Source organism: Camelus dromedarius, chromosome 16, assembly GCF_036321535.1.
Source record: "Camelus dromedarius isolate mCamDro1 chromosome 16, mCamDro1.pat, whole genome shotgun sequence".
NCBI classification, from domain to species: domain Eukaryota; kingdom Metazoa; phylum Chordata; class Mammalia; order Artiodactyla; family Camelidae; genus Camelus; species Camelus dromedarius.
Window position 1 is genome coordinate 52169 of NC_087451.1, and position 27733 is coordinate 79901.

The 27733-nt window shown below is 44.7% G+C and overlaps 1 protein-coding gene across 3 annotated transcripts in view; it reads right to left on the reverse strand.

Moving 5' to 3' along the window:
• Positions 1 to 8884: 8884 nt before the first annotated feature.
• The window catches only part of CA10 (carbonic anhydrase 10), a 529816-nt gene continuing 510967 nt past the window's right edge, over positions 8885 to 27733 (reverse strand). For all 3 annotated transcript variants that reach the window (XM_031468110.2, XM_064494943.1, XM_064494945.1), the window contains exons 7-10: positions 27311 to 27383; positions 13795 to 13949; positions 11930 to 12104; positions 8885 to 10191 (exon numbers count right to left, since the gene is read on the reverse strand). In XM_031468110.2, the coding sequence (XP_031323970.1) occupies positions 10169 to 10191; positions 11930 to 12104; positions 13795 to 13949; positions 27311 to 27383 (426 nt within the window). In that variant the 3' untranslated portion in view covers positions 8885 to 10168. The remainder of the gene's footprint in view (positions 10192 to 11929; positions 12105 to 13794; positions 13950 to 27310; positions 27384 to 27733) is intronic.

The window sequence follows — 27733 nt, forward strand, 5'->3', positions numbered from 1 at the left end:
CATCATGGGTAAGGACATGCACAAAAAGGACAAACATGACTAGGCATTCCAGGGACGAGAGCCGTCAATCAATCAAAAGACCACCTCTAAGCAAGGGTATAAGAGAAAGCACGAACAGAGACTACTGCTTTTCCTCCCTTGGATCAGCCTGCCTCCCATCCGTGGAACTGCACTTTCCTTTTCCTAAATAAATCCTTTAAAATCTTTTGCTACACAGCACTTTCCATTTCTTGTCTGAATTCTTATCTTTCTGGTATAACAAGAACTGGGGTCTTTTCCCTTCCCCTTTTGGGGTAGCATTGGGACCCTGGAGGACTGTGATCTCTGAAACAGAAAGAAGCTGTAGAGGAACTGGGCTCTGAGCTTACTCCTGCCTGACCAATAGAAAGCCAAATCTGAAGCTGCCCTCTTCCGTCCCTCCGCGGACCCCCTGGATCTATGGCCCAGAACTCATGTGACTTTCTACTCTCCTTTCTCAAAGCTGCTGGTCAACTCATATACTTTTTCCCCTTCTTGTCATATTCCTGCTCAAAACATACAACAAATCCTTATCGCCTATTACACGGAGACGGCCCATCTATAACCCTATGAAGTAGGTAGCTCTTTCTCCATTTTATTTCTGTGGATTTGCTTGCGAATGAGGTTTCTTTTATTTTTTATAGATGAGGAACCTTAGACTCAGAGAGATAAGATATTTGCCAGTGTCACCAACGAGTAAATTGTAAAGCTCAGAGCTGAACATGCTAGCCAGGCCCAGGAGCACCTGCTCCTTCTGGTTTTCACACTGCCACCCACTCTGACCTCCTGATCCTAAACCCAGCTGATTTTTTTTTTTTTGGTCCATTTTTTTCTGATCTGTGCTAAGCCAGTGGAGTCACATTATGCCTTAAGCACCTACCAGGCTTATTCTAGCCTCAGTTCTTAGCCCTAGCTGTTCTGCTTATCTGGAATACCATCTTGCCTCCCACCTATTCCAATCCTGCCACATGGCAGACTCAATCCAAATTCCTCTTCCTTCACTAAATCTCCCCACTGAGCTTTTCAATCAAGGTGTTGTTCTTAATTTTTGAACTGCCTGTTATTCTTAAAGTTGCTGCCCTCAGGGCCTCAGCTAGCATAAGCATTGTCTTTGTGTGAATTATGTTCCCTCCAGGCAGATGAATTACAGAAAGATGCTCTCAGTCACTCTCTCAGCTGGACACTTTTCTGCAGTGTGCAGACTGTACAACCACACTCGGCCAACTTACCTACCTGACAGTTTCAAAAATAATTGTCATCTGAGTATAAAATATTCCTAAGTCACATAGATTGCAAGAGCTCCATGTTCATTCATTGTCTCCCCCAATTAGATTTTAAGCTTCTTGAGGGCAGGAATCATATCTTCTCTTTCCTCACCATGCTCGGCCCAGAGCCAGCCATGTTGTTGGTGCTAATACCTTAGTGCCCAGCCAGTCTAACGATTTAGAGCAAGTGTTGTCAGCACTTGGCTCTAAAGGGGCCCAGCAAAACTTCTGCAGGTAAGATTTGACTGACATCCACAGGTGACCTCAAGGACTCTGTCATGTTCCTGCTACACTGACCACTTCACTGCTTTGAAACACAACCAGCCTGTTCCTTCAGGCTGCTTTCTCTCTGGAATGCTGACTCCTTCCCTGCTCACCCAACCACACTTTGAGTTTTGTCAGCTCAAATGCCACTCCCTCAGGAAAACCTTTCCCAGAAGCCTCTATTGGAATCAATTTCTTGCTCTTACAATTCCCTAGGAGGTCTTTTCATTCTAACCCACCATTCCCGACTCTCAAAAAAAGTGCTTCTTCAGATGCAGTTCAAGTTTTTTCTCTCTAAAATCTACATCAGGGAGGTGTGTCCCAAAATACAGTGGGGCCTCATCTCTCTTCTGTACGAGATTCTTTGAGGTCAGGGTGGATGCCTGGCACACGGGAGGCCCTCGCTCAATGGCTGCTGGATCAGCAGCCACCAGGGTCCTTTCTGTGCACTCTTCTCAGCAGCATGTCTTTATCTGGTATTTATATCCTTTCTAACCTGACACATGTACAATGCTTTCCCACAGCTTTTTCTCGCCTCTTCTCTGGTTTTATTTTCACAGCTTTAGACTATGAGAGAAGAAATGGTTCTATCCATTTCACTCATGAGACACCTTAGTCCAGGAGGCAGACATCTTATCTCATTGTCTGTTAGACAGGGGCACGGCTGCCACTCAGTAGGGTGTCCTGAGCTCCACGGACCAGTGACAGTCTCACTGTAGTTTCATCATCTTAACTCTTAATTGAAGCTAACCATTCTTTCCATCCTTGGCATTCCCACAGAGTATGAGCCCTGAGGTCAAGAGGCTGACTTGGGGGTGAGGGTTAAGTATCCCTGTCAACTAAATCCTATGAGCACAGCTCACTGGATTCATGTGTCAGAACCCAGTATCCTGGGTGCCTAAGTGAACCATTCTTTTCTCCCATCGACTCTCCATTCTACCACTTTATCAGAGTGTCTCTGCCAGGGGCAGGTATCCTAGAAGGTAGGTTCCACATATTTGGAATGGTTTGGCAAGTATCTTTGGCAAATGTCTGCTTTGGCTGACAGTAGGTGCACCTGGGGAACTTTTAGAACTGCCAGTGCTAAGTACGTTCATGAGTTCCCTCAGGTGATTCTGGTGAGCAGCCAATGTGGAGAACGGTTCTCAATGCTGATGGCAGAGTAGAATCACCTGTGGCTTTAAAAAAAGTGTATGGATGGCCTGGACTCTTGGTCAGAGACTGATTTAATGGGTCTGGGGCTAGAAACCACTGGCAGGCCTCCTGCACCTTGGGCTCACCATAAAGAATGGGATTTAATGGCCACAGTCTCAATGCATACAGCCCTTCCATTCTCACACCAGCCAAGAGCTAACACTTCTCTAGCATCAACCTTTGCTTTGACTTTCTGGCCCTGATACTCACCAACTGTGTGATCCTGGGTAAGTGTCTTTACCTCTCTGGTTAACTTCTTTATATATTGTTAACCAAAGTTTGAGGCATGGAGCCCTGATTGAAAAATAAAAAGATGTTTATTTGGGGTTTATTAGGACTACACACCAGAGACACAGAGTCCAGAAGCCCTTGAATTGTATTCTGTCAGACTACAAGATGGGGAAGCTGATAAAGGCAAAAACCACAAAGTAACAGTTATTTACCTGAATTGTTTTTCAAGAGTTATAACTGGAGCTGGCAAGAAGTAAAGGTGCTTGTTAAGTAAAGATTGTTTGAGGTCTGAAATAGTTGTGTAGTTTCAAGACCTTGAGACCATAAGGTTGCAGCTGACAGGTGTCGTTCTGAATACGGCTGGTGGTGTTTTTTTTGTTTTTTTTGTTTTTTTTGTTTTACATTTTTTATTGATTTATAATCATTTTACAATGTTGTGTCAAATTCCAGTGTTCAGCACAATTTTTCGGTCATTCATGGACATATACACACTCATTGTCACATTTTTTTCTCTGTGAGCTACCATAACGTTTTGTGTATATTTCCCTGTGCTATACAGTATAATCTTGTTTATCTATTCTACAATTTTGAAATCCCAGTCTATCCTTTCCCACCCTCCGCCCCCTGGCAACCACAAGTCTGTATTCTCTGTCTATGAGTCTATTTCTGTCCTGTATTTATGCTTTGTTTTTGTTTGTTTGTTTTTTTTTTTAGATTCCACATATGAGCTATCTCATATGGTATTTTTCTTTCTCTTTCTGGCTTACTTCGCTTAGAATGACATTCTCCAGGAGCATCCATGTTGCTGCAGATGGCATTATGTTGTCGGTTTTTATGGCTGAGTAGTATTCCATTGTATAAATATACCACATCTTCTTTATCCAGTCACCTGCTGATGGACATTTAGGCTGTTTCCATGTTTTGGCTATTGTAAATAGTGCTGCTATGAACACTGGGGTGCAGGTGTCATCCTGAAGTAGGGTTCCTTCTGGATACATGCCCAGGAGTGGGATTCCTGGGTCATACGGTAAGTCTATTCCCAGTCTTTTGAGGGATCTCCACACTGTTTTCCATAGTGGCTGCACCAAACTGTGTTTGGGTGGTGTTCTTGAGTCTGGTACAGTTCAGAGAAAGTTCAAGTTCTCAGTGGTGCAGGGATGTATCTAAGACCAGATTCTCAATGGCTGCCGAATGCCATTTTGGTATACCTGACTGTGACAACTCCATTATAATTTCAATTTGTTATCACTATAAAGTAAAGCCAAGAACTACTTAGCAGAACTGTCATAAGCACCAAATAAAATAAAAAAAAATTTGTAAAATATATGTAAAATACCCAGCACTATGTCTGATATACACCTGCTACAAAGAAGGAGCTCAACAACTACAAATGAAGAAAAATCAAACACTATCCTCCCTTCCATAGGAAAATCTAATGTATCAACAAGATTCTTTGAGTACCTACTACTTGCAAGGCATTATAATATGATGTCTTTTTCTTTTTCTTTCTGTGCATGTGAGGGAGAGCTACAGAGATGAATGAAGAGATAATCTCAGTGTTCAGAGAATTTCAAATTGGCATGTACAGGCAGGAAAATAAAGAATCAAATGAACTTCTATGTATATATATAACATGCATATATTTTTTTATTATCCATATTTCTAATAAATGAAGTCAATGTTAATTGAAGACAAAATCAATATGATATTTGAGCTCAGAGCAAGGAAGAAATAATTTTCCTCAGGGAGATCAGGGAAGCCTGGGGTGGCATTTGAGTTGTGTTGGTTTGAAAATGTGTGGTTCCACAGGTGAAGAGGAGCCGGAAAGAGCATTCCAAGCTGACGGACGACTTGACTGAGACTGGGAGGCTGGGACGTGAGTTCGCAGACCTCTGCTGGGGATCCGTTAAGGGAAGCTTTGCTTTGCCAACGGATTTGCGCCTTTAACCTGAAAACAACTGAGGATCATTGGAAGTTTGCATCTTGGGAGATGTGCTCCTTCTGGAGGTTTTGGTTCATTGATTCTAGTGAAGGGATGGGAATGGGTTGGAAATGCCAGGATCAGGACAAGACTCTCAGTCTCTTCCTCTTCACCTTGGCCCATGGCCAAGACTTCAGATACCTTATGAAGAGCAGCTCAGGAAATATCCCTGGGTTCTGCTCCCCTGTCTCCTTTCCAGGTATGGCACGTAGGTTCTGTCCTCTCGCATGGCATCTGGAGTCTGTTTCTCTACCATTTGATTTGGAGTGCTTCCCTTTGGATGGTTTGCTTAGCTTTGCATTTTAGTTTCTCCCTTGGAAGGTGTCTCAGATCATCCTCTACCCACTTGCCCCTCCAGCCTAAACTTCCTACAAACTCTGCTAAGGGTGGATTCAAGTTCCTCTTATCTGAGAGCAAAGTTTGGGTATTTTTTTTGCTCTTGGCCCATGGCCTTTCACTTACCTGGAGACTGGAGGCAGGAGGCTCTGCTGGATGGATATTACTAGAGTCTGGCCTGAGCTGATGAGGGTGGGGACTCGGGCTTGTCACAGGGCTGCTGGGCTGGGCGGGGGAGCACTGCATGGAAGAGATACCACGACAGTGGTACTGACAGGGCTGTAATTTGCCTATGATTTTTAATTACAGACTCAGCCTATCTTTTCAAACTTCTGGTCTCCTGACTCACAGCATTTTTTTTATTTGTTCATAATAGTCTGAATTCTTGGAAATGTTACAATCTGAGTAATCAGGAGTGATGACTTGGGGTGGATTTTGGAAGGTTGACACCAAGCCATTGTTTCAAATACTACTGCTTCATGTATTTTAAAAAGGAAGATTTGTTATTCAAACTCTGGACTTATTAACTGAAGATTTGGGGAAGGTGAAGGGACTGGGGAACATTATGAGACCATCCAAAAAATTATGCATAGGGGTCAGGATGCGATTCTGAAAGGACTGAAGACTTGCTAGTTAACACCAGCCTCTAGGCTCCCAACTTGCAGGAGACCCCTCCTCGGACAAGGTCCTTCAGACAGGGGTGTGGTTCCCAACTTTGCTGCATGTTGGAATCATCTGGGGATTTTTATAAAACCGGGACAACCCCACATGTTCTGACTTCAGCGGTGTGTGGCACAGCCTGGACACTGGGATTTTTAAAACATCCCAGGAGATTCTAATGTGTAGTGAAGGGGAGGAGCTAGTAGGAATGAGGATTTGATTGACATTGGTCCTCACATTGGAGCACACCTCCAAAATCACCGTGAGAGCTTGTTCAAGCACAGATTGCTGGGCCCTGCTCCTGGAGTGTCAGTAGGTCTTCAGAGCCATCTAAGAGTTTGCATTCCAATCCTGTTTCCCAGTGGTGCTGATAGTCAGAGCCACACATTGAGAACCGCTGGCTTAGAAGAGCTAGGCCTGGCTTTGCCACTTAAGAGCTATGTGACCCTGAGCATGTCCCCACTCTTTAATAATACGGTTTTTGCATTTATAACATAGCAGTGCTGAGTACCTTATGGGTTGCTGCACGGGTGAAATGAGATATTTGTAAGTTGCTTCTTTTTTTTCAACATTTTTATTTATTGAGTTTTAGTCAGTTTACAATGTTGTGTCAATTTCCAGTGTAGAGCACAATTTTTCAGCTACACATGAACATACTTATATCATTGCTTAGCATAGGGCGTGGCCCCCAGGAAATGTGCAATCCATGATATCCATGGTGGATTTTATTAATACCTTACCTAGGCTGGGGCCTCGGGATGTATTTCCTTATGTTCGATTGTGCTAATTGGTGAATGATGTTCAAGTGAGTTTCTGCTCCTGAGACCCTACTTTTAGGCTTTCTGGAACAGGAAAAGTGGGTCATTCTCATGAACCACCAGTGATCTGGGGTCCAGTAGGTTGGGTGAGGGCTCCCCCGGAGGTGTTGATGTATGTTAACTGATGACCCTCAGTCCCTCAAGACCCTTCAGCCTGGTGTGGGTGGCTCTGGGCTGCTCCTGCCCAGATTCCCAGTTACTCTCACATTCCAGACACATGTGGTGCAGTGAGTTGTGGCTGTTCTGGCATCACCATGGAAACCCAACTGCTACTGAGGGAAGTGGGAATAAGGCCCTGAATGGTGTTGGAAACCTGGAAATGTGTCCTTGAGAGGAGAGCCGTGGGTCTCCACAACCATGACTTCCCTTTTCCCCCATGCAATTTGCCCAGAACCCTCTTCTGTGTATGTTTGCCTTCCTTCCCTGTTTCACTAAGGAGAGAGCTGAGGCTTGACACATATTTTCCTGCAAAGTCTAGTTATCCTCTCTAGGGGGAAGGGGTGTTCACGTAAGCCTGTGGCTCTAATGGGCAGAACCAGCTGGCCCGCACACTCCGCAGGGTTCTGCATTGCTGCCTGCCTGTCCTGAGCACCATGGACCCAAAATATTAGCGTGTATTTTTGTTGTTTGATGAGTTCAGCAGGTCACCTGTCAAGGCTTTTGGTGCTTTTAAAACTTCTTTTTTTAAAGAGTGGTATAAATCTAGCTAATCTTTATTACTTCCATGTGGCGTAAAGGCAAAGTGCTCCCATTTCCATTTTATGGTTTGGGAAACTCAGTTAGTGGGGAGAAAGGATATTTGGGATGGGCCCAGGGGGTGGGAGACAGGCTAGTTCACTCCATTTCAAGTTCTGTTTGGCCAGAGTGAAATTCTGCCTGTGCCCAGGGACTCCAAGGGGTGAGAGCCTGGTTTTCCTTTGTTCTCCCTCCACTGAGAACTGAATGAGAGACAGAGTGAGGGAACCATGAGAGGCCATGAGAGGTTGTTGTCTCCAAGTCACTTATAGGTAAGGACGCTGTTCCAGGGAGGGAACGTTGACTTGCCCAAATTCGCAGAGGATGCTGGTGACAGAACAAGGCCTCTAAGCCCAGCGCCTTGTCTCCCTTCCTTGCTGGCGCTCTTTCCTCTTTGCCCCAACATACTTTAGGGATTTACCTGTGTGCTCTCTGCTGAGCATCTGTTCCTATTGTTTGGTATTAATTCGATGCCCCACTTGTGATTGATGCTAAGCCCTCCCTGTAGAGCAAGGAATGGTGTGGTCCAGAAAAAACTCTGATAGGTGGGTCACACACATGCTCCATGGGCATCATTTACAGAACAGTCATGGCAGATATTGTGCTAGCTGCTTTAAGTAGCTGCATAGCATTTGAGCCTCATACCTCATGGCGTTAGTTATTAGCATCCCCCATGTGCAGATCAGAGAAGTAAAGCAACTTGCCTAGGGTCACACAGCAAACAGGCAAGCAGAATGAAGATCTGAAGCCAGGACTGGTTGACACACGATATCGCTACCTGCCCTTGATGGCTAAAGAAGATTCTGTCAGAGAGGAAGCAGCAAGCCATACATAGAAAGACTGCCACCAGCCCAGCCTAAATCTTTGCAGACAGATTCGGTTTGCTGGAATAATATGATTACTCAGAAACAGGCTCATGTGTCATCATGGCTAAGGCCATCACCTAACTAATACTGGTGCAAAAAATGAAAACATCCAATTAAGTGTATTGTTTCAAATATGAAATATCTAGCTGCTTGATTTTTTTTTTTTTGTCAATACACCTAGCCACTTGGCTGAAGTTTTTGACATAATTGTGAATGTTCCCATTTGCACAGACCCTGCATTCCTGTGCTTTCCCACTTTCTGGAGGCTGTGACAGAAAGGAGAGATGAAAGTTATTTTTAATTTGACCACATCCAAGCCTTCCCTTCCAGCAGCTAAGCCTATATGTTTTCTCAACAGGGTATTAATTACCTGGCTCTGGGAATGACCAGACAGGCTGTTCTGGTGGCTCCGGCTGCCCTGCTGGCCATAATGCAATTGCTCGTGGACACAGCAGGACTCGGAGGCTTCGGCAGGGAGCATCCTCCTCCTCAATAAACTCGGGCATGGGTACTGGGTAACTTGTTAAACACATTTATTGATTTCTTGACAGTAACCAAACACAGTGAGTGACCATTATAAACAAGAAAAGAAAGGCATTCATTTGTACTTTGTGAGATTCCAGCTGCACCTGGAGAGAAAAAGACACCCCTTTCCCAGGAATTTACAAGGCAAAGTGCATTCCTTCAAGGGAGCATCACGAGGGAGGGGTGGGGTGGGTAATGGCAGTTTTGAAATGCAAGAAATCTGTCGCCTGCTATCTCAGGCTGAAGCTCACCTCGTATGAATGATCAAGCCATGGAGTGGAATTAAAGTTATGCTTGCTTAGCAAATGCATTCCCAGTTGCCACAAACTCAGTAAAAACTGGCTGCAAATGAACAAAACATGTAAATGAAGGAGCAAGTGAAAGCAAAGAAAGCAGTTGCATGGAGCCTGTAAGGACGGAGAACAGACCAAAGCCAGAAAGATGAAATTAACTCGTTAAACACATATATTGAGCTGTTAACAATAACCAAACACAATGTATGACCTTTGGAAAACAACAAACAGCAAATGGATCAATCTGATCTTGGCAAATCCTACTACAGATATGTGACAAAGAGGGGAAATAGTTCCATTTTTTAATAGTCTGTGGTGATATATATATACAATGTGTATCTCTTCAATGTCTGTTCTTTTTTTTTTCTTTTTAAATTGTTGAGTAAACAGAAGAAACATAATCTAGTAATAAGTGTCCTTGGACAACTTTGTCCTGGTTCACCTGTCACCAGCACCCTCGAAGGATCCTGGGACACTATCCGAGATTACTTGAAGCAAAGAACAAAATCCACTTGATGCTGTCAGAACTGTGTTTTCTCTCTCTCTTTTGGAAGAATTTTGTATGTACAAAGGCTGAACAGTCTCATTGGGTAGATTTATTTGTTCAGGAAAACAGTATCAAAATTGTAATCAGGTTAACTGTTTTTTTTTTTTTTTTCTTCTAAGACCTCTTATGAATGAGCCTTTTGTTTCTGAAACTTGACTTCCCATCTTGGAGGCTGAGCGTGTGTGTGTGTGTGTAGATATGTTTGCCTGTGTGTGTATGTGTGTGTGAGTGCTTGTATGTGTGTTGGTGAGTGTGTGTAAGAGATGTGTTCTGCCAAGGTTTTGCAGACAGTTTTCATGAAGAAAGGGCCAATCCAAAGAGTGAATGAGGCTTGAGGGAGAGAAGGAGAGAGAAGGAAGGAGGGGGACATTTCAGGTTACATCAGTTCACAGTTGTGGCATTTCACTGAAGTGGGATTCTTCTTGGCTTAGTTCCCTACTTGAGGAGCCATTCATTTACTGGAAAGAGAAAGAAACAAAACAAAACAAAACACACAGACAACACAAAACAAGGCATCATTGAATTAATTTGCACATAGTTTGGGGGCTTACTAAAAGGGGAGTGGACAGTGCTGTAAATTCTTGCTTGCTTGTGTGCGTCCCAACTACCCACTCCACTTTCTTACGACCCTCTAGGCCTGAGCTACCCAATATGGCTGTCACTAGCTGCATGTGGCTATACTGTAAATTTAAATTCATTAAAACGAAATACAATAAAAAATGTTGTTACATTGTCATACCAATCACACTTCAAATGTGCAATAACCACATGTGGCTATTAGCTACTATATTGGACAATGCAGGTATAGAATGCCTCCATCATCTCAGAAACTTGTAGTGGAAGGCCCTGCTTTAGACCGGGGGTGGGCAAATGACGGCCTACAGGCTAAATCCAGCTGTGACTTGTTTTTGTAAATAAAGTTTTATTGGAACACAGACACACCCACTCATTTGCATATTGTCTATGGCTGCTTTCACAGCTACAACATCAGAGTGCAACAGAGACTGCATGGCTCACAAAGCCTAAAATAGTTACCATCTAGCCCTTTGCAGAAGAAGTTTTCTGACCCTGCGCTTAGACTGTAAGTCCTGTAGGCAGGGTGGTGTCTGTCTTCATCACCAGCATAGCCCCATCACCTAGCTGAGTGCCTGGTGCATAGTAGGTGCACCATAAATTGGTACTAAATAAAGAGAAAGCTTGGTGAATGAATGAGTTGAGTATTTATTTGCCTGGTAGTTCTGGCTGGAAGGGAACAGAAAACTACAGTTTCGGCACCCTGGGTGTGTCTGAGAGGAAAAGAAAGACAGAAATGTGGGGGAAGCAGGAGAGATAAAGTGGCAGGCAGTGGTGGTAGCTGCTTCTAAAAGCTGCCTGGTGCCAGCCGCAGTCCCCGTATTTGGGCAGCACATCATGACTACAAAGGGCTTCCCCATCCAGGTTCTCATTTGCTCCTCACAGCAAGTCATGGAGTAGATGGTCTAGGGACGGCCATGAAAGCAGCCAGGTCCAGAGGGCTAAACGATTTGGTTGGGTTTGCACGGCTTGTTAATGTCAGAACCAGGCTGGGAACTTGGGTGTCCTGACTCCCTGGTTGGGGGCATCTCCGTGACACTGTCCTGCCTCCACCTTCCTTTCCCTGTTGAGGGTTTACCACAATGATCAATAGATACTTAGAGTGTAGAAGGGAAGAGAGAGAACTGGGTGTGGACCAGAGTGTTACAGGAGGTGAGAGGTGTCTTGAATGCCCCCTTTCGTAGAAATTATAGTCACTTCTAGGAACATAGCAATGGAAAAAGATGTATTCACATGCATACCTCACTGGGCCCCAATGGCCTGGCATCCAGAGTCGCTTGCTCACCTTCTAGGGGGAAAGGGGTCTATTATGTGTATAACTAAAAGCTCTAGTGTTTCTAGCTGTCTTATTTTAACACATAACCTTGGGAAAATCAGCCTCTCTGGGCTTGCCTATAAAAAGGCTGACTTGCCTGAACCAGAAGAGACTTAAAGATTTGATCGCTATCTCTTCTTATGAAATACAGGCTTTTTCAATAGAAAAGCACCATGCAAATGGAAGGTGGTGGCTTTACTGTCACTTATCATCTTGATTCCTATAATGGGAAGTAGTGCCAGGCCCTCCAGAGCAGGTCTGAGCGGGAAGACTGGGCTCTGGCCAGTGTCCCCGCCCTCTGGACCCACCTCTATACTGCAGCCTCTGGGCCCGATTGTTCGGACAGTCCTTCCCTTGTAAACTGAAGTTGATGTTCGTGCGGATGCAACGGTTGTTGAGTGGCTGGACGGGCCTGAAGTTGTCACTCATGCTCAGAAAGATCTGAGAGGGTTGGTTCTGGCTGAGCAGGCGTAAGGAATGCATCTGAGGAGACAGAAATAACTCTGAGATCCATCCGTCCTCTTAAACGCTCTAGGGAAAAGGTTAAGACCACATAGACCATGGCCAGCGGGGCAGTGCCAGCTACGTGGGCAAGGGCCCCTGACCCCTTCACAGACCCTGGGCCATGGGGGCGGCTGTTCCTGCTGATGCCTCCATGCTCGGAGTGAGCCTTGCTTCTAGTGCACTAGCTCATGTGTGCTTTTCAACAAGCCAGTGATTCCCTTCTGTCCTCAGACATGTCGTCTGTCAAAGGAGGAAATCTGGCTGGGCATTCTCCAGGGTCTCTTCTTTCTCTTACACCCTGGGGTTTAATAATTCTGGGAATTATTCCCCTATGTGGGTATTATCCAAACTATAGTGACTGGTCCAGGGGTTGGAGCTCAACTAAGCTGGATTAATTTGGTTCCTTGTCTGTGACTATCAGGACCAGGAGCTGGACTAAAATGCTTGCAGCCATGTTTCACCCCAGGACTGGGAAGCAAAGGGAGACTCTCTAACAGGAGGGAGAATGAAGCCAGTGTGCAGCAGGGAGCAGGAGAGAGCAGAGAGAAAGGCTTCTGAGGTTCCGATTCCGGTGAGTTCCTGACATCAATTTCTGATCTTAGATTCTGTAAGATGCCCCGCTATCTCCTGAATACATCCTTTCCCTCAGTTTAAGTTATCTGGACAGGGTTGCTTGTCACTAAAAGAGTCCCAATCAGTATAGATAGGATCAGGCACTTCAAATTGTGCAAATTGTTTTTGGGTTGTGAATACACATCCTATAATGGAGATAGGATTTGCTTTCTTCGCTTATCTCGCCTCTGCTTTTTATAGACCCTCACAGTCATAGACTGTCAGAGCTAGAACAGACTCATGTAATTTACACCACCTCGTTAAAGAGGAGAATTCACTTCACCGCAGTGGGGCCACGGGCCCAGGAGCACATTAGCAAAGCTGGCTCAGAGGCCAGATCTCCTTGTTCTCCTCAATTCTGAGAACACTAGCCGGCCCAGCTAGGGATACTGTGACATGCTTAACAAAAATCCCACAGTCCAATATGCTTGCGAAATACTACATGTCCTACTGCCTCCTCTCGGAGACTGACATATATCATTATTCTAAAGGCCCTGAGAAGTCTCCCAACAATGAAATCTATGTGACTCTTTAAGTTAAAGTCTTAGCCCTCAGTACCTCAGAATGTGACTTTATTTGGAAACAGGGTCATTACAGACATAATTAGCTCAGATGAGGTTCTTGGGGTGGGCCCTAAGCTAATATGACTGATTGGGGTAGGCCCCAATCTCATAGGACCAATATCCTTATTAAAAGGGAGATTTGGACAAAGAGACACAGACATTGGGAGAACTACATGTAAAGAAGAAGCAGAGTGAGGTGACGCTTCTACAAGCCAAGGAGCACCAAAGATTGTCAGAAATCTACCAGAAACCAGGGGGGAGGCATGGGACAGACTCTTCCTCACGTTCTTAGAAGGAATCAACCCTGCAGACACTTTGATCTTGGACTAAGAGCCTCCAGAACTGTGAGGCAATATGTTTCTATTGTTTAAGCCCCTGAATTTGTGGTTCTTTGTTAAAGCCATCCTAGCAAGGGACTGCAACAGGCACTCTACAAATCCAGCTGGTCTTCCCATCATCTTCCCCGTTAGTGAAAGGACCACCGAGATGCTCACCTGCATCCTGGTTATATAGACGGGTTTGTTCATTATTATCCAGCTTGCCGTCTCGTAGCAGGGCGGGATAGTCATCGATCCATCATATGTAATGAAACTGGAGGTCTCTGGATACAGTTCCTCTATATTAAGTCCCTGCAGTAAGTATGCATCATCTAGAGAACAAAAAGAATAAGAAAGATTTAAGAATTAGGTAACTGAGAAAGTGCTGGTGTTGCTGATGATTTTTTTTTCTTTTTGGATTCCAGAAGATTGTAACTGTTAGGATGGGCTGTAGCAACAAACAGCCCCCAAATCTCAATCACTGTAAACAATGATCCATTGTAGGTTGGCTGAGAGCTTCCTCCGTGTCATTGTTGTCCACATGCTGGGACCCAGGCTCTCAGAGCAGCTGCTGTCTAAGCACTTGTGAGTCACAATGATAGGAGGAAAAGCGAGCAGATGAAACACACGGTGGCTCTTAAAGCTTCCATCCCAGAAGTGGCACATGTCACTTCTTCTCACATTTTGTTAGCCAGAGAAGTCACATGGCCAGGGCTGACATTAGGGACTCAAGGAGGCACATTCCTCCCATAGGATGGGCGATGAATATTGGCGAACAGTAATGTGGTCTCCTACAAAGACACGAGGAAGAGCCAAGTCCTTGGTTCTGGCCCCTGAAACCTGGACACATAGCATTATAGTCATAATGAAATGCACAGTTAGAGGCTTCAGGGCCCTTTAAAACATGCCTGGTCACCATTCTTATTTATTAACATTGATTAGTTAAAGAATATAAAGAAAATACTTTTAGACAGAAAGTTAGGCAGGCCAAATCTTCCCATGAGATTTAACGGTTAAGTTCAACAACTGATTTCATTTTCGTGGCTCCCTCTCCATCAGGCCTATGCAGACAGCCTTGGGTCTTAACATCTATTCGAGGTGTTCACACTCATGTGTCTTTTATTACTGAATATGCTTTTTCAATTATAAAAGTGACGTAAGTATGTACCATACTATATGGAAAAAAGACAGATGAGAGAAGATAATAGCCCTGATCATATAAAACAACTGCCATTAACATTTTAGTGTATTTCATTCTGATTTTTAAATTCAATGCATTGGTTGTCTTTTTATGAAGTAATTTTCAAATATCAATCAACTTCAATGAAGCTCTGTCCTCCTCTCCTCATGATCCCCCCCCCTTCTTTTGCACACTCTTGCTCCCTTCTCCTGGCTTCCAAAGCACCATGCTTTGTAGTCCTCCTTTTCTGGGCATTCCTTCTGGGGTTCTCTTGCTGGACCCTAATTTTCTACTTGCTTTTCTCAGTGTTGGCATTTCCCGAAGATCTGTCCAAGCTCTTTTTCCTTCAGTCTACACTCTCATCACAGCCCATCTACATTCGTGGCTTCCATTGCCCTCCATACCCCAGTATCCCTGATCTGTGTCTTCAGGGGTCTTGTGCTTGCTGGTTTGTCATGAGTGTCCCCACTGTGGTTGGCCCAGGGAGCCTGGAGAACACATGGCAGGGACCCACAGCCTGGCTGGCAGCGGGATGAGACTGGCTCCTCCAGTTTTCCTGGGCTCACATACGTTTTCTCATCCACATGTTCACCTCCCAGTGGGAAAGAACTAACTCTTTGGTGGTTGACATTACCTCTCAAATTCGGTACTGTGCACATATAATGGTAAAAAAAGTTCTTTTGCATACAGCTGGAACCTCATACTGTCCTAGCAAAACTGGTCAGGCATAGAATAACATCTTCATTGACAAGGAGCTGAAGATCAGAGAGGCAGCGTGAACCGCCCAAGGTCACAGCGCTAGATGGTAGCTGCAGAGTGGGAACAGCTCTCCTGACTTCCAGGGCAAAGTCATTCATTCACTCAACAAATGTTCACTAAACACCTCTGTGCTGGGCACAGGGTTAGGCTCTGGGAGTAGAGCAGTAAATAAGAACAGATGCCTGCCCTCATTCTAGTTGAAGAGGCAGACAGTGAATGGAAAAATAAATATGTGTAGACTCTAGTATCAGGTGTTAATTAGTGCACCTTGACCCAGCCCCTACCTGCCTGCTGATCCGGAGCATTAATGCTGCTGGTCCACTCTCCTGGGCACAGCCCCTTACTTTCCTCATATCTTGCTCCAGAAACTGCTCACTCAGTTTTCTTTGGGAGGAAAGAGCCATCTTTGCCTCTTCAGTGGACCTTTGCTTGCCAACTGAATTAAGAACAAGTCAGCTGATCCAGTGGCTGGGAATGATGTGAATAAAACCACTGTTTGCCTGCTTCATCTGGAACTTCCCCTCCTGGCCTCTGCCTACCTTTGAAATTAAAATGCAACTGAGCTTCTCCGGGGCTCTGTCCACAAAATGCCTGTGGAAGAGACTGGTCAAGCTGGATGTGGAGACCAACCCTAGGAGAAAGGACTTTCTCTTCCCTTTTAAATGTTTCTATCAAAACATCAGGAAATCAGGACAAGCCCAAAAGAGACATGGTAACTGGAGTGTGGCTGGGATGGGTCTGCACCCTGTGCAGTCAGACGCTTCCATGACAAATGGTGTGATGGTCCTTGGGAGTTAGATCAGCTGCCAACACAATACGCTTATGTGAAGTAGCCATCATTTGGCTCTATTTCTTAAGCTCCTAGTATGTGTCAGGCACTGAGCTAGGTATGGGCAAGCAGGACGTAATTCAGTAAGTACAGCGAGTCACAGAGACAGTGATATGTATTTGCACTGGCTACACTGAGAGGTTGTCAGCTCTGCCTGGGGCTGGGGCTCCAGAGGATTCCTGGAGGAGCTCACCTGAACTGCATCTTGAATGACAAGAAGGTAATCAGTGTGTGGCTGGTAAGGGGTGGTTGTCAAGGGCATTGTAGACAGTCATGCTAGAGAAAGTGAAAGACACAAGAGCAGTGTAGACTTGGGACGGCTAGAGTGAGGGCAAGATGCAGGGGAAAGGTGTTGTGAGAAATAAGGCTGGCGGGCCAGGACAGGACACACCCAGAAGGTCTTTCTCTGTGCTGTTGGGAGTTAGGGCTTCATCCTGCAGGCCACACGGAGCCACTGAGGGGAGGTGTAGTGTGCTCAGATTCGCACTTAATGATGCTTCCTTTGATGGTGGTTTGGCCTGAAGATTAACATACTGAATGAGAAAAGGAAGCATTTGGCACATCGTTATTAAAGGTCAATGTGATTTGTTTAACCAAGCCTGCACTTGGAGCATATTGGGCACTCTAGCATGCTGCTATTATTGTATTTTATTTTATTAGGGGTGGTGGGGAGGAGGGAAGGAAGGAGACGGTAGAATGAAGGCATTCCAGGCATGACTAGAGTAAAGAAAAAGAACATTTATGTTCTTCTGAAACTATAACCAGCCTTTGTGTTGCACCCACATTTGAGGAAAGGGTTGGGGTATATATGTGTGTGTGTGTGTGTGTGTGTGTGTGTTTTGGGGGGGTGGGCAGGCCAGGGGCAAGAAGTTATGTTCACGGGTTTAACCCATAGCAAGGTAACAAGGTGCTTCCCAAACCCTGTTGTGCTGATGTCCCAGACTCTGCCGCTGTGCTCCTGCCAAGAGATTCTCCTCCACCAGTGTCGCCTGTGAGATGTGCAGTGGTCGTTAGAGAACCTGGCAACTCCTGTGCTCCCACAGTCCTCGCTCACCACGTTCTTTTCCCCTTGTTCACCACGTGGTGAGTACTCACTGATGCTGGTGTCCTTGCCTAGCCTGCTGATACCCACATTTCCCCTTTTGCCCTTTTTACTTCCTCACATTGTAGAACTTGGAAAGACCCAGTGTGAAGCGTGTGAACTTTGGACTCAGACCTGAGTCTGTGTGCTGGCTTTGCTGTTCACCATCAGTGTGACCTTGGGCATGCAGGTAACCATATGAGCCGCAGTTTCCACGTCTATAGTAGGCAGATGGTTGGAGAAGGCCTGCACTAAATGTTTGTGTCCTCCCCAAATGTGTATGTTGAAATCCTAACCCTCAGTGTGATGGTATTATGAGTTGGGGCCTTTGGGAGGTGATTAGGTCATAAGGGAGGAGCCTTCATGAATGGGATTTGTGCCCTTTTAAAAACTACCCAAGCAATAGAAATAAAAGCAAGAATAAACAAATGGGACCTAATTAAACTTACAAGCTTTTGTACAACAAAGGGAACCATAAGCAAAACAAAAAGGCAACCTACGGAATAGGAGAAAATTTTTGCAAACGATGAAACTGACAAAGGTTTGATCTCCAGAATACATAAGCAGCTCATATGACATAATAAGAAAAAACCAAACAACTCAATCCAAAAATGGGCAGAAGACCTAAACAAGCAATTTTCCAAGGAAGAAATACAAATGATCAATAGGCACATGAAAAAATGCTCAATATCACTAATTATCAGAGAAATGCAAATCAAAACTACAATGAGGTATCACCTCACACCAGTCAGAATGGCCATCATTCAAAAATCTACAAATGACAAATGCTGGAGAGGCTGTGGAGAAAAGGGAACCCTCCTACACTGCTGGTGGGAATGCAGGTTGGTGCAGCCACTGTGGAAAACAGTATGGAGATTCCTCAAAAGACTAGGAATAGACTTACCGTATGACCCAGGAATCCCGCTCCTGGGCATACATCCAGAAGGAACCCTACTTCAGAATGACACCTGCACCCCAATGTTCATAGCAGCACTATTTACAATAGCCAAGACATGGAAACAGCCTAAATGTCCATCAACAGATGACTGGATAAAGAAGAGGTGGTATATTTATACAATGGAATACTATTCAGCCATAAAAATGACATTACACCATTTGCAGCAACATGGATGCTCCTGGAGAATGTCTTTCTAAGTGAAGTAAGCCAGAAAGAGAAAGAAAAATACCATGTGAGATCACTCATATATGGAATCTAAAAAAAAAAAGAACATAAATACAGAACAGCAATAGACTCATAGACATAGAATACAAACTTGTGGTTGCCAAGGGGAAGGGGGTGGGAGGGAACACACTGGGATTTCAAAATTTGTAGATACTGATAGGCATATGCAGAATAGATGTTAAGACTATACTATATAGTACAGGGAAATATATACAAGATCTTGTGGTAGCTCACAGCAAAAAAAATGTGACAATGAATATATGTATATTCATGTATAACTGAAAAATTGTGCTCTACACTGGAATTTGACACAACATTGTAAAATGACTATAACTCAATAAGAAAATGTTAAAAAATGAAAAAAAAAAAAAAAAACTACCCCAGAGAGCTGTCCCACTTTCTTTTCGCCACGTGAGGTTACAGGAATTCTGTAACCCAGAAAGGGTTTTCACCAGAACCCAATCATGCTGGCATCCTGACCTCAGATTTTCATCCTGCCAGAACTATGAGAAGCAAATTTTGTTGTTTATAAACCCCCCAGTCTTTGGCTACTTTACTATAGCAGCTCAAACTGACTAGGGCAGAGTACTTGCCTCACAGGTTGTCTGAGGGACAGATGAGATCACACTTTCAGGTACGTGAAGCAGGGCCTGGCCCGTGGCCAGTACTCACTGATGCTGGTGCCCTTGCCAAGCTCCCCAGGATGACCCCTGCTCGGCCTCCCGGGCCTCCTGGCTCTCCCTCACTGAGTTAGTGTCTTCCTCTTACGCCACATTTACTGAGCTAGCTCACGAATAATAATCTACCTATTTGGATAACCCACGAAACTGAGATGCTTTGAGAGAAGGGCTTTCACCTTTTATCTCTGGGTGCTGAAGCCCCAGCATGGGGCCCACCACATAGCGGGTGCTTATTAAACACTGGTTACATGATTGAAGGAAATGGTTTCTGGACAGCAGCTCCACCTGCTGGTGGTTCTGGGCAGAAACTAAGGGGGGAAGAGGCAACAGTTGTCTGTCAGGAAGGGAAAATCACAGAGGCTGCAGTCCATACCATTAGCTTAAATACATGCTTAAGATAATTAATAGGTATAGAGTATTTACACACAGTTTATATCCCCGTCTCACTCTTTCAAATGGCTGGAGATGTTAACAACTGTGCTTTTGATTTTGTGCTATGCTCCTGCTGAATCTATGGTTTATCTTATACTGAGAACTTAGTTATGGACACAGCTCCCAAGCTGGCTTTTTCTTTCTCTCTTTCTTTCTTTCTCTCTTTCTTTCTTTCTCTCTCTCTTTCTTTCTCTCTCTCTTTCTTTCTTTCTTTCTTTCTTTCTTTCTTTCTTTCTTTCTTTCTTTCTTTCTTTCTTTCTTTCTTCCTTCCTTCCTTCCTTCCTTCCTTCCTTCCTTCCTACCTTCCTACCTTCCTTCCTTCCTTCCTTCCTTCCTTCCTTCCTTCCTTCCTTCCTTCCTTCCTTCCTTCCTTTCTGCGAAACACACTGTGATGAAATGCTTAGGACCACACAGTGGGGGAATCTTTCCCTGAGTCTGAGCTGCAGTGGTGCCCTCTGGTAAATGCGTCGTGTTTACTTATGTAACACTGATGAGATTTAACATCTCCCGGCTTCCTGGCTATGAAGTTCCCATTCAAAGAGAATGAAGCCGGTGAGAAAAAGGCACGGGCGTTCCAGAGATCAATACTGGACTTGCTTCTGATCGATATGGAACTCTTTGGCAATTTTCTCATGTAGAATGACATTTCCTCCTGTAATCTGAGGCAAATTCCACTGAAATGAAAAAAGGCAATTACAAAAGAATAAAGTAATATGATTTTTCTTTTTACACAAACAAAAATAAAAAAGAGGGCCTCTGAGAACCGGATTCATGGAGGTTAGCTGCTCCTTTTCTGGTCCTTGCTGACTAGTTACTACCTAGATTGCAACATGGGAAGTGGTGTGCTGTGTTTTGCGTTCTGTGAAAACATTCCCAAAGCCATTCATTTGAAATGAAAGTACAAGTTCAATTAAGCATAGAGAAAGGCACCTGGAGCAATATGCTGAAACTCCCTGGTGATATTTCATCACATTTAACACCGCGTTCCTCTGAGGAGCGGGCGCACAGAACACTTCCCAAGGAATTGAGAAGTATAAGAAAGTTCCAAGTTGGTCTGTCCTTGCCTGCACATTCATCTTTCAGACAGGGTTGGGGTAGGGGGTTAAAGCAAAGTTATAAACAGGCAAGACGGAAAAAAGATGTCTTAAAGGGCTCGTATTGTGTTTTAAAACGCTATGTTTAAAAGCCCTTCTCTGAACACCTTGAGTCATGTGCCTTTGTTTCCTTGCTGGAAATATATTGAGCTGATAACCAGACCTGTTTAAATTTGAAATCTATGCTTTTTAGGATTCTTACTGGACTGAAGTTCACCATTGCGTTTACTGTCTATGAAATGAATGGAGTATGTGAAATGGAAAGAGAATGAAGCTACTCCACTGTCCTAGGACCTAGGAAGAAAGTGATCAATTATATGTAACGTTCTAATGGCGACTCCCTCTTACCCATTTAAGAGGCTCTTTGCTCTCCCTTAGTCACTGGCTTCACCACTTCAAAATATCATCTCTTTTAAAAGAAATAACACTAACTACATGAGATCAGGTGGATACTAAAATGGTAAGAATGTTACCTTTCATGTAATTGGGGCTCTGTGCCTTCTTATGAATTAACACAAGAAAAATGGGGGGACATTGGCATTGTTCCAATATACTACATTAAAATATTAAAATACTCCAAGTAAATTACCAATATCTCCTCCAGAAAATCCATTTTTTTCAGTGTCATGATTTCAATCTTGACCCTTAATCTGTTGAAGGGGAATTTAACTTTAATAGAATGAATTTTCATAAGAAGACTTTCTAAATTCAGCCTGAATTAATTTCAGGCTGGGTTAGTGAGAGTGTTTTATAAGATTTGCTCAGACATACGAAATCCAAGCTTTCAAGGAAAGTGGAACCTCACTAGGCTATTTCCCTCCACTGCATATAGGTTCACATACAGGAGCTATGTTTCATGAGAGTAAGCAAACTTTGTTGCCCATGTGCCCTAATTTGCGTTTACTTCGAAGATAAATTTTATTTGGTATTCATAATGACCTAAAACTCCTCCCTTCCAGGAAGCTGGATTTGACCATTACATACCTTAGGATGATTTAAGAAAACACATTATTATGCACTTAGCTTATACCAGTCATTGTCCAGGCAATTGAGTCATTGCCTTGTTTAATCCTCACCCCAACCCTCTCAGTATCAGTATTAATATCCTCATTTTATTGATTAGGAAACCATCTCAGAGAGGTTAAGAAATTTGCCTGAAGTCACACAGCAATGGAAGTGGTATAACCAGGAGCCCAGGTCTATTAGTTCTCTATCTCTTCACTAGGACACCTTGCTTCCCGTAAGTATGGCGGCTTTTTCCAGCATGCTGGTTTCCAAAATTCCCAGTCCTTTTGGCCAGATTGTACTTCTTTCCTCCTTTTATGCATTCCTTAGCACTGAGTTTTTCAACTGGTTGAACAGAATGATTTTGCACAATTTCTTTTTTCCTCCCTAGTCATCTAGGTTATGTTCAAATCAAGCAAGTTGTGTGCTTACTGGCTGCCATTTTATGGTGCTTTCACCCCATGCTTCCATGCTTACTCCTGCCTCCTTGCACCTCCTCAGCTGGTTGGTGGGACAGACCCACAAGAGCCTCCTCCAGGGTAGGGCTTAGAAGATATCTTTAGAAATTATTTACAATCCTAAGTCATGGGGATTTGAGCTGCTCTTTCAAAAGTGAGAACGTGTCCGCCTCTCTTCTCTATTTATTCTCACTCATGATTTAAACCCAGGTTTAAATGCCATCTGGATCCCAGTGACTTCCACATTTATATCTTTAGCTCTCTCTCCTGAAACCCAGACTCATGTATCCAACTGCCTACTCCACACCTCTTCTTTGATGCCCATCTCAAGCTTAACATATTTGAAATTTCGGATTCCCTTCCCACCCATAAATATGTTTCATCCATAATCTTCCCCATCTCAGTTGATGGAAAAGTCTTCCTCCCAGTTGCTCAGGCTAAGAACCGTACAGTCATCCTTGACTCCTCTCTCTCATATCACACACCTTATGCGTTGAGAAATCTCTTGGCTCTTCCTTCAAAATACACCCGTCATTTCTCATCACCTCCCCTATACTGGTCACGATCAACATAGCCTCATCATTTGGATCGCTGCAATCCTCTCCCAACTTTTGTCCTTGCCCCTTTATAGCCTGTCCAAGCAGAGTGATCGTTTGGTCATGAGATCACGTCACTCTCTTTTCAGAGTCTTAGATTGACTTCTCATTACAATGATCTCCAGGGGAAAGATTGATGGGGAGATTTGACCCCATCTAGAACCAATCTCTACGCCTTCTCTGGTTTCCATGTGTGCCCAGTAATGGCAGTACCACTGTGTCCCTTTAAATGATGCTGATTTCTACTGGTAGTCCCATGCCAAGGGACAGGCAAAAGTTGCAGAGAGCTTAGGATAGTATGGGCCTGAACTTTCAAGGTGACCACAAGTTTTGTGGTTAGTTTGAGTCCATTCCAAAGTGGAAACACATGCAAAAAGCAAGGAGATAGCTCTTCAAACTGAATTAAAGTTAAAATTGAGAGAACATGCTGACAAGTTTCATGGAATGTGAAAGTATCAGTATTATAGCTAGTTAAGACCTCAGAACTAAGCTTTCCCTGCTCCTTAGGGAGGAAGACAACAGGAAAATAAGGGCATAGAAAGGTCCCTAGGAGGACCCATGTTGGAATCCTTGCTCTTCTGTTATAGAAGAGTTCATTACTGTCCAGGAAAGGTACACTCCTTCTCTCGCCCCACCTCCATGGGAGGATTTTGATGTTGGTCTTGGCCGTGTGACTTGCTTTGGCCAGTGAAAAGTGGATAGAAGCAACAATGTGTGTTTCAAGCCTAGGCCTTAAGCAACATCACACATTCTGACCTCCACCATGAGAAGTTCTTGATCCCAAAAAAATGAGAGCCATGTGGAGCCAAGCTGTCCTAGCTGGCCTGAGACCTACAGAGCTGCTCCAAACAACCTACAGATGCAGGAGTGAGAAGTCAGTGCCTACCCTTGAATGCTTGTTCATTATGCAGAAGCTGCTGCCTAATACAGCCACTTACTTGATGTGTGTCCTTGACAAATGGCTTCCCTTCTTAGAGCCTTAATTTCCTCATCTGCAAACTGGGATAGCAGTTGTGCTTATTTTGAGGATGGAGCCTTTAAGGGCACCAGGTAAGGTGCTTCACGTAAAGCTCCAGCATTGAGCCTGCAGTGTGGAAAGCGCTAGGTTAGCGTCACTTCCCTGTTCCCGTGCTGAGCACGTTGCAGGGTGGGTGCCACGTTTAAGTGAGTGTGGCAAACTGCAGCTATGCTGGGGTGTAGCTCTGGGCTGGTTGGGAGAGTGGGTGGGGGTCGGGGTGAGGTGTTCCTGGGTGGTGTGGTTGGGGGGATCCATTTCTTTCTTTCTTACTTAAAAGTATGAAAGCAGGATACTCTGAGAGGTGCCCCTGAGCCGTGATGACTTTGTCTCCACCAGAATTCGTGGGCCTGTGCCAGCATAACCTGCTGCCTCCTGCAGAGCCTCTGAGAGACTTCTAGGCTTGTGTTTCCCACCCACTGGCTGTGTCCTCGTGAATGGCGCCTGTTTCAGAAACTCCCCTGCTTGCTGCGTGGCCGACCTTCCCCAGGCTGGCTGCCTCAGGGAGTTTAGCCGGAGGGAAGAGTGCTGGCACTTTCCTGCTGAGAAAATCCATCCCTTGCAGCCCCACTTCTGGGCATCACAGTGTCTCGGCCATTCCCCTGTGTCGCGGCCAGTCATTATCCCTGCAGTGTTCCTTCCTCCAGGTATGTGATAAAGGTGCTCCTGGGAGCACATCCATTCTCCCCGACAATGCGAGAGCACAGAACACCTGTGATCAGGGGCCTGGAACAGTTACCTGAAAGGTAACCACCTTCCCCCACGCCGGGTCTCGTTATCTTGCTTTAGCTCCCCTTGGCCCTGACAGACGGACAGAGGGACAGCTATTCCCACTGCTAGGAGTGTGTCGTAGAGGTGGTGAGGGCATTTCCTCAAACATGTCTTCTGCATAAACTCCTCAGCCTGTTATCAAGACCCTTCGAGATCTGACTCCAGACTGTCCTTCCTGCCACTCCCTGTGCCTTGTCGCTGCAACTGCAGGGGGCCGTTCATTCCCCCAGCAATTTCAGGCCATCACCAGTGTTTACCAGGTGTGCTGTGGGGCGCTGAGATGAAGAGCTGATGAAGGCAGCCCCTCCCTTTGAACCCTTCATAGCCCTTTAATGCTTTCCTTGCTTTTGTGTACACTCCTCCTTAGCTTGGAATGTCCTTTCTCTTTCTTTCTTTCTTGTTTCCTCCCTCCATCTCCCTCCCTCCCTCCCTTCCCTCTTTCTCTCTTTCTTTTCTTTCCTCACCAAATGGTCATCATCTACTCAGTCCTTATTTGAAAGGCAATTGCTAAGTACAAACTTGCCATGAATTGTAGGCAGACTTTCTGTGACCTCAAAGAGTTCTGTTCATATTTCTCACACATTGTACTTGTTACACAAATCTTCATGAAACACTATAGTATGTCTGTCTCCATGACTAGAGGGCGAGCGCCTGCCTCATGGACAGGAAACGTGTTCTACTAGTCTATCTCCTGGCACTCCGGAGCCACTCAGTAAAAATGTGCAGAGTGAGTGAGTGAACAAGTGAATGAAGGTCTTTGGTTTAAAGACTGCTACCCACTTCAGCTATTGCCCAGGTGTGTCCTTGGTTCTCATGGACCTGATGGGGGTGTCAGCAGGGATATCTCACTTGAAGTAGATGAAGCTGAAGTTTCCCTTAGCCACAAAATGGCTATTCATCACTGGTCCCAACAAGATCTGTCACCTTGATTCTCCAACCCCTATTTGCACCAGAATCGATACCTGGTCCTAAGAAAGGCCACCTTCCCCCCGCACAGACACACGTGGATGCTTTCATCTTTGGCAGCAGCCACGTCACTTAATATTAATCAGACCAGAGCTGGGGGTAGGGTGGGGAGGAAAGTCCCACTAATGATTGACTTTGCAGCTGGCAATCTGTTCAATTGCGTGTTGGGGCTTAATGTGTGATTTCATGGCTTTTCACGGTCTCTAAACTGCATCAAGCTTATTTGAAAACATTTTATTTAATTTTTACGCTCTTTTAATCAAAAAAGCTAAAAGACTTATAATCTTTTATGGGCAGTTATAAAATGTATTTGCACACAAGACAGAAATGAGCAATCTAAGTTTGAACTTAGAGAGGACCCCATGGGGGCGCTGCTGAGGATAGGCAGGATGGTTCTGGAGATAATTTATTCTTCTAGGAGATTCTCCAGGTTCATTCATCACCGCCACACCAACCTCTTCACATGGGAGTGAATTCATATGGAAGCGCTGTGTGGGAAGGGCTGGTGTCTGGTCCATTTTTATATTCTAGGAGCCTCACTTGGTGCCTGTTATGAGGCAAGCATGCAGGGAATGTTGGCTGAATGAATGAATAAATGAATGAGGGGAGGGTTCTCCATACTTTCCCTCCAGCAGTCCAAGGTGAGATCTGGAGGCATTCACTCTGCCTTTCCCCATCACCAGTGGAGGCAGGAACAGCAGTGTCCTCCACCTCACTGGGTGGAGCACACGCCAAGAGGATGTGGAATATTAGGTTTGTGTGCTGCGTTTTTACTTTTGTGATAATCAGATTCAGGATCCTAGTCTTAGAAGGACTTTAAGAAACTGAAGTTTAACTTCTTCACTTTACAAATGAGGAAACAGAGTCAAAGTGAGGAAGCTCCTTGCTTAAGGACAGAGTCAGGACTTGAATTCCACTTTCCTGCTCACTCCTAATTGTTAAAATTTTTTTCCTGTACTGTTTTCTTTCAGCCCTTGGCATGTGCTATTTCCTATAACTGTTCCCAAAGCCTGCAACTTCTGGGATTGCTGCTGAAGACAGTAGCATCCATTCTCTCATTTCCCTTCAACTCTGCACTGTTCTGTCTTTTCCACTTAAGGATTCTGGGGATAAAACCCCTAGAAACCCAAGAAAACTGGACAGAGTTCTCTAGATCAGTGAACCACACATGGGGATGATGAAAAATGCCACCCTGCCTCCCTGAAAGGGAGACCTAGTGACACAGAGAGGGAGATGTGGTCCAGCTGGGGGCCTTTGTATTTGTTGAAGTTGAATCCAAACCACCTGGTGAGTGCTTTTTCAATCACATAATTGGCAAAGCCCCAAATGTGGCCAGCTGACATGGTGGCATCTGTCAGCTAGTAGGGTCCCCTAGCCCATTACCAATCCACAGGATAATGATGACCATCATCATAATAATCATTATTGCCTTAGACGGGCTTGGATGATAAAGGCACTCTGGGGACTTCTGTTTGAAATGAGTTGCTTCTTAGCCAACCCTGGCTCTCCAGAGTGACTTTCTATAGAATTAAAGGATCATGAAGCTGAAAGGGGCCCTTGGAGATCATCAGTTCTGGCTTTCTGCCTTCAGACAAGATGGACCTTTATAGAATACTTGCTGTAAGGAAACTGAAGCAAACTTACTTTTATATGTTATTCTTGTGATAGTATCTCTGTTGAGCATTCGATTAAGGAATGGGTTTGATGAGTCAGAAACCTAGGGGAGAAAAGAAAATATTAATAACTGGGTGGCACTATCCCAGGATAAACATTGTCTCCACACACTTACTTATTCACTCATATTTAGTGAGTGCCTGCCATGCTCCAAACACTGTGATGGCCGGAGATTCAGAGATCAAATATACAGAATCTACTTTACAGAAACCCCAGTCTGGAGAAAGGCGACAGGTAAGTAGACCAATGGTTATCATTTAGTGTCAAGAGTGCTATGGTAGTTATAGGTGTGATGACAGTAGAAGACCACCCAGCTGGGGACTCTGAGGAGCCACGGTCTGGGCTGAGTCTGGAAGGATGGGTGGAAGTTAACAAAGTGCTTGATAGTAGAGT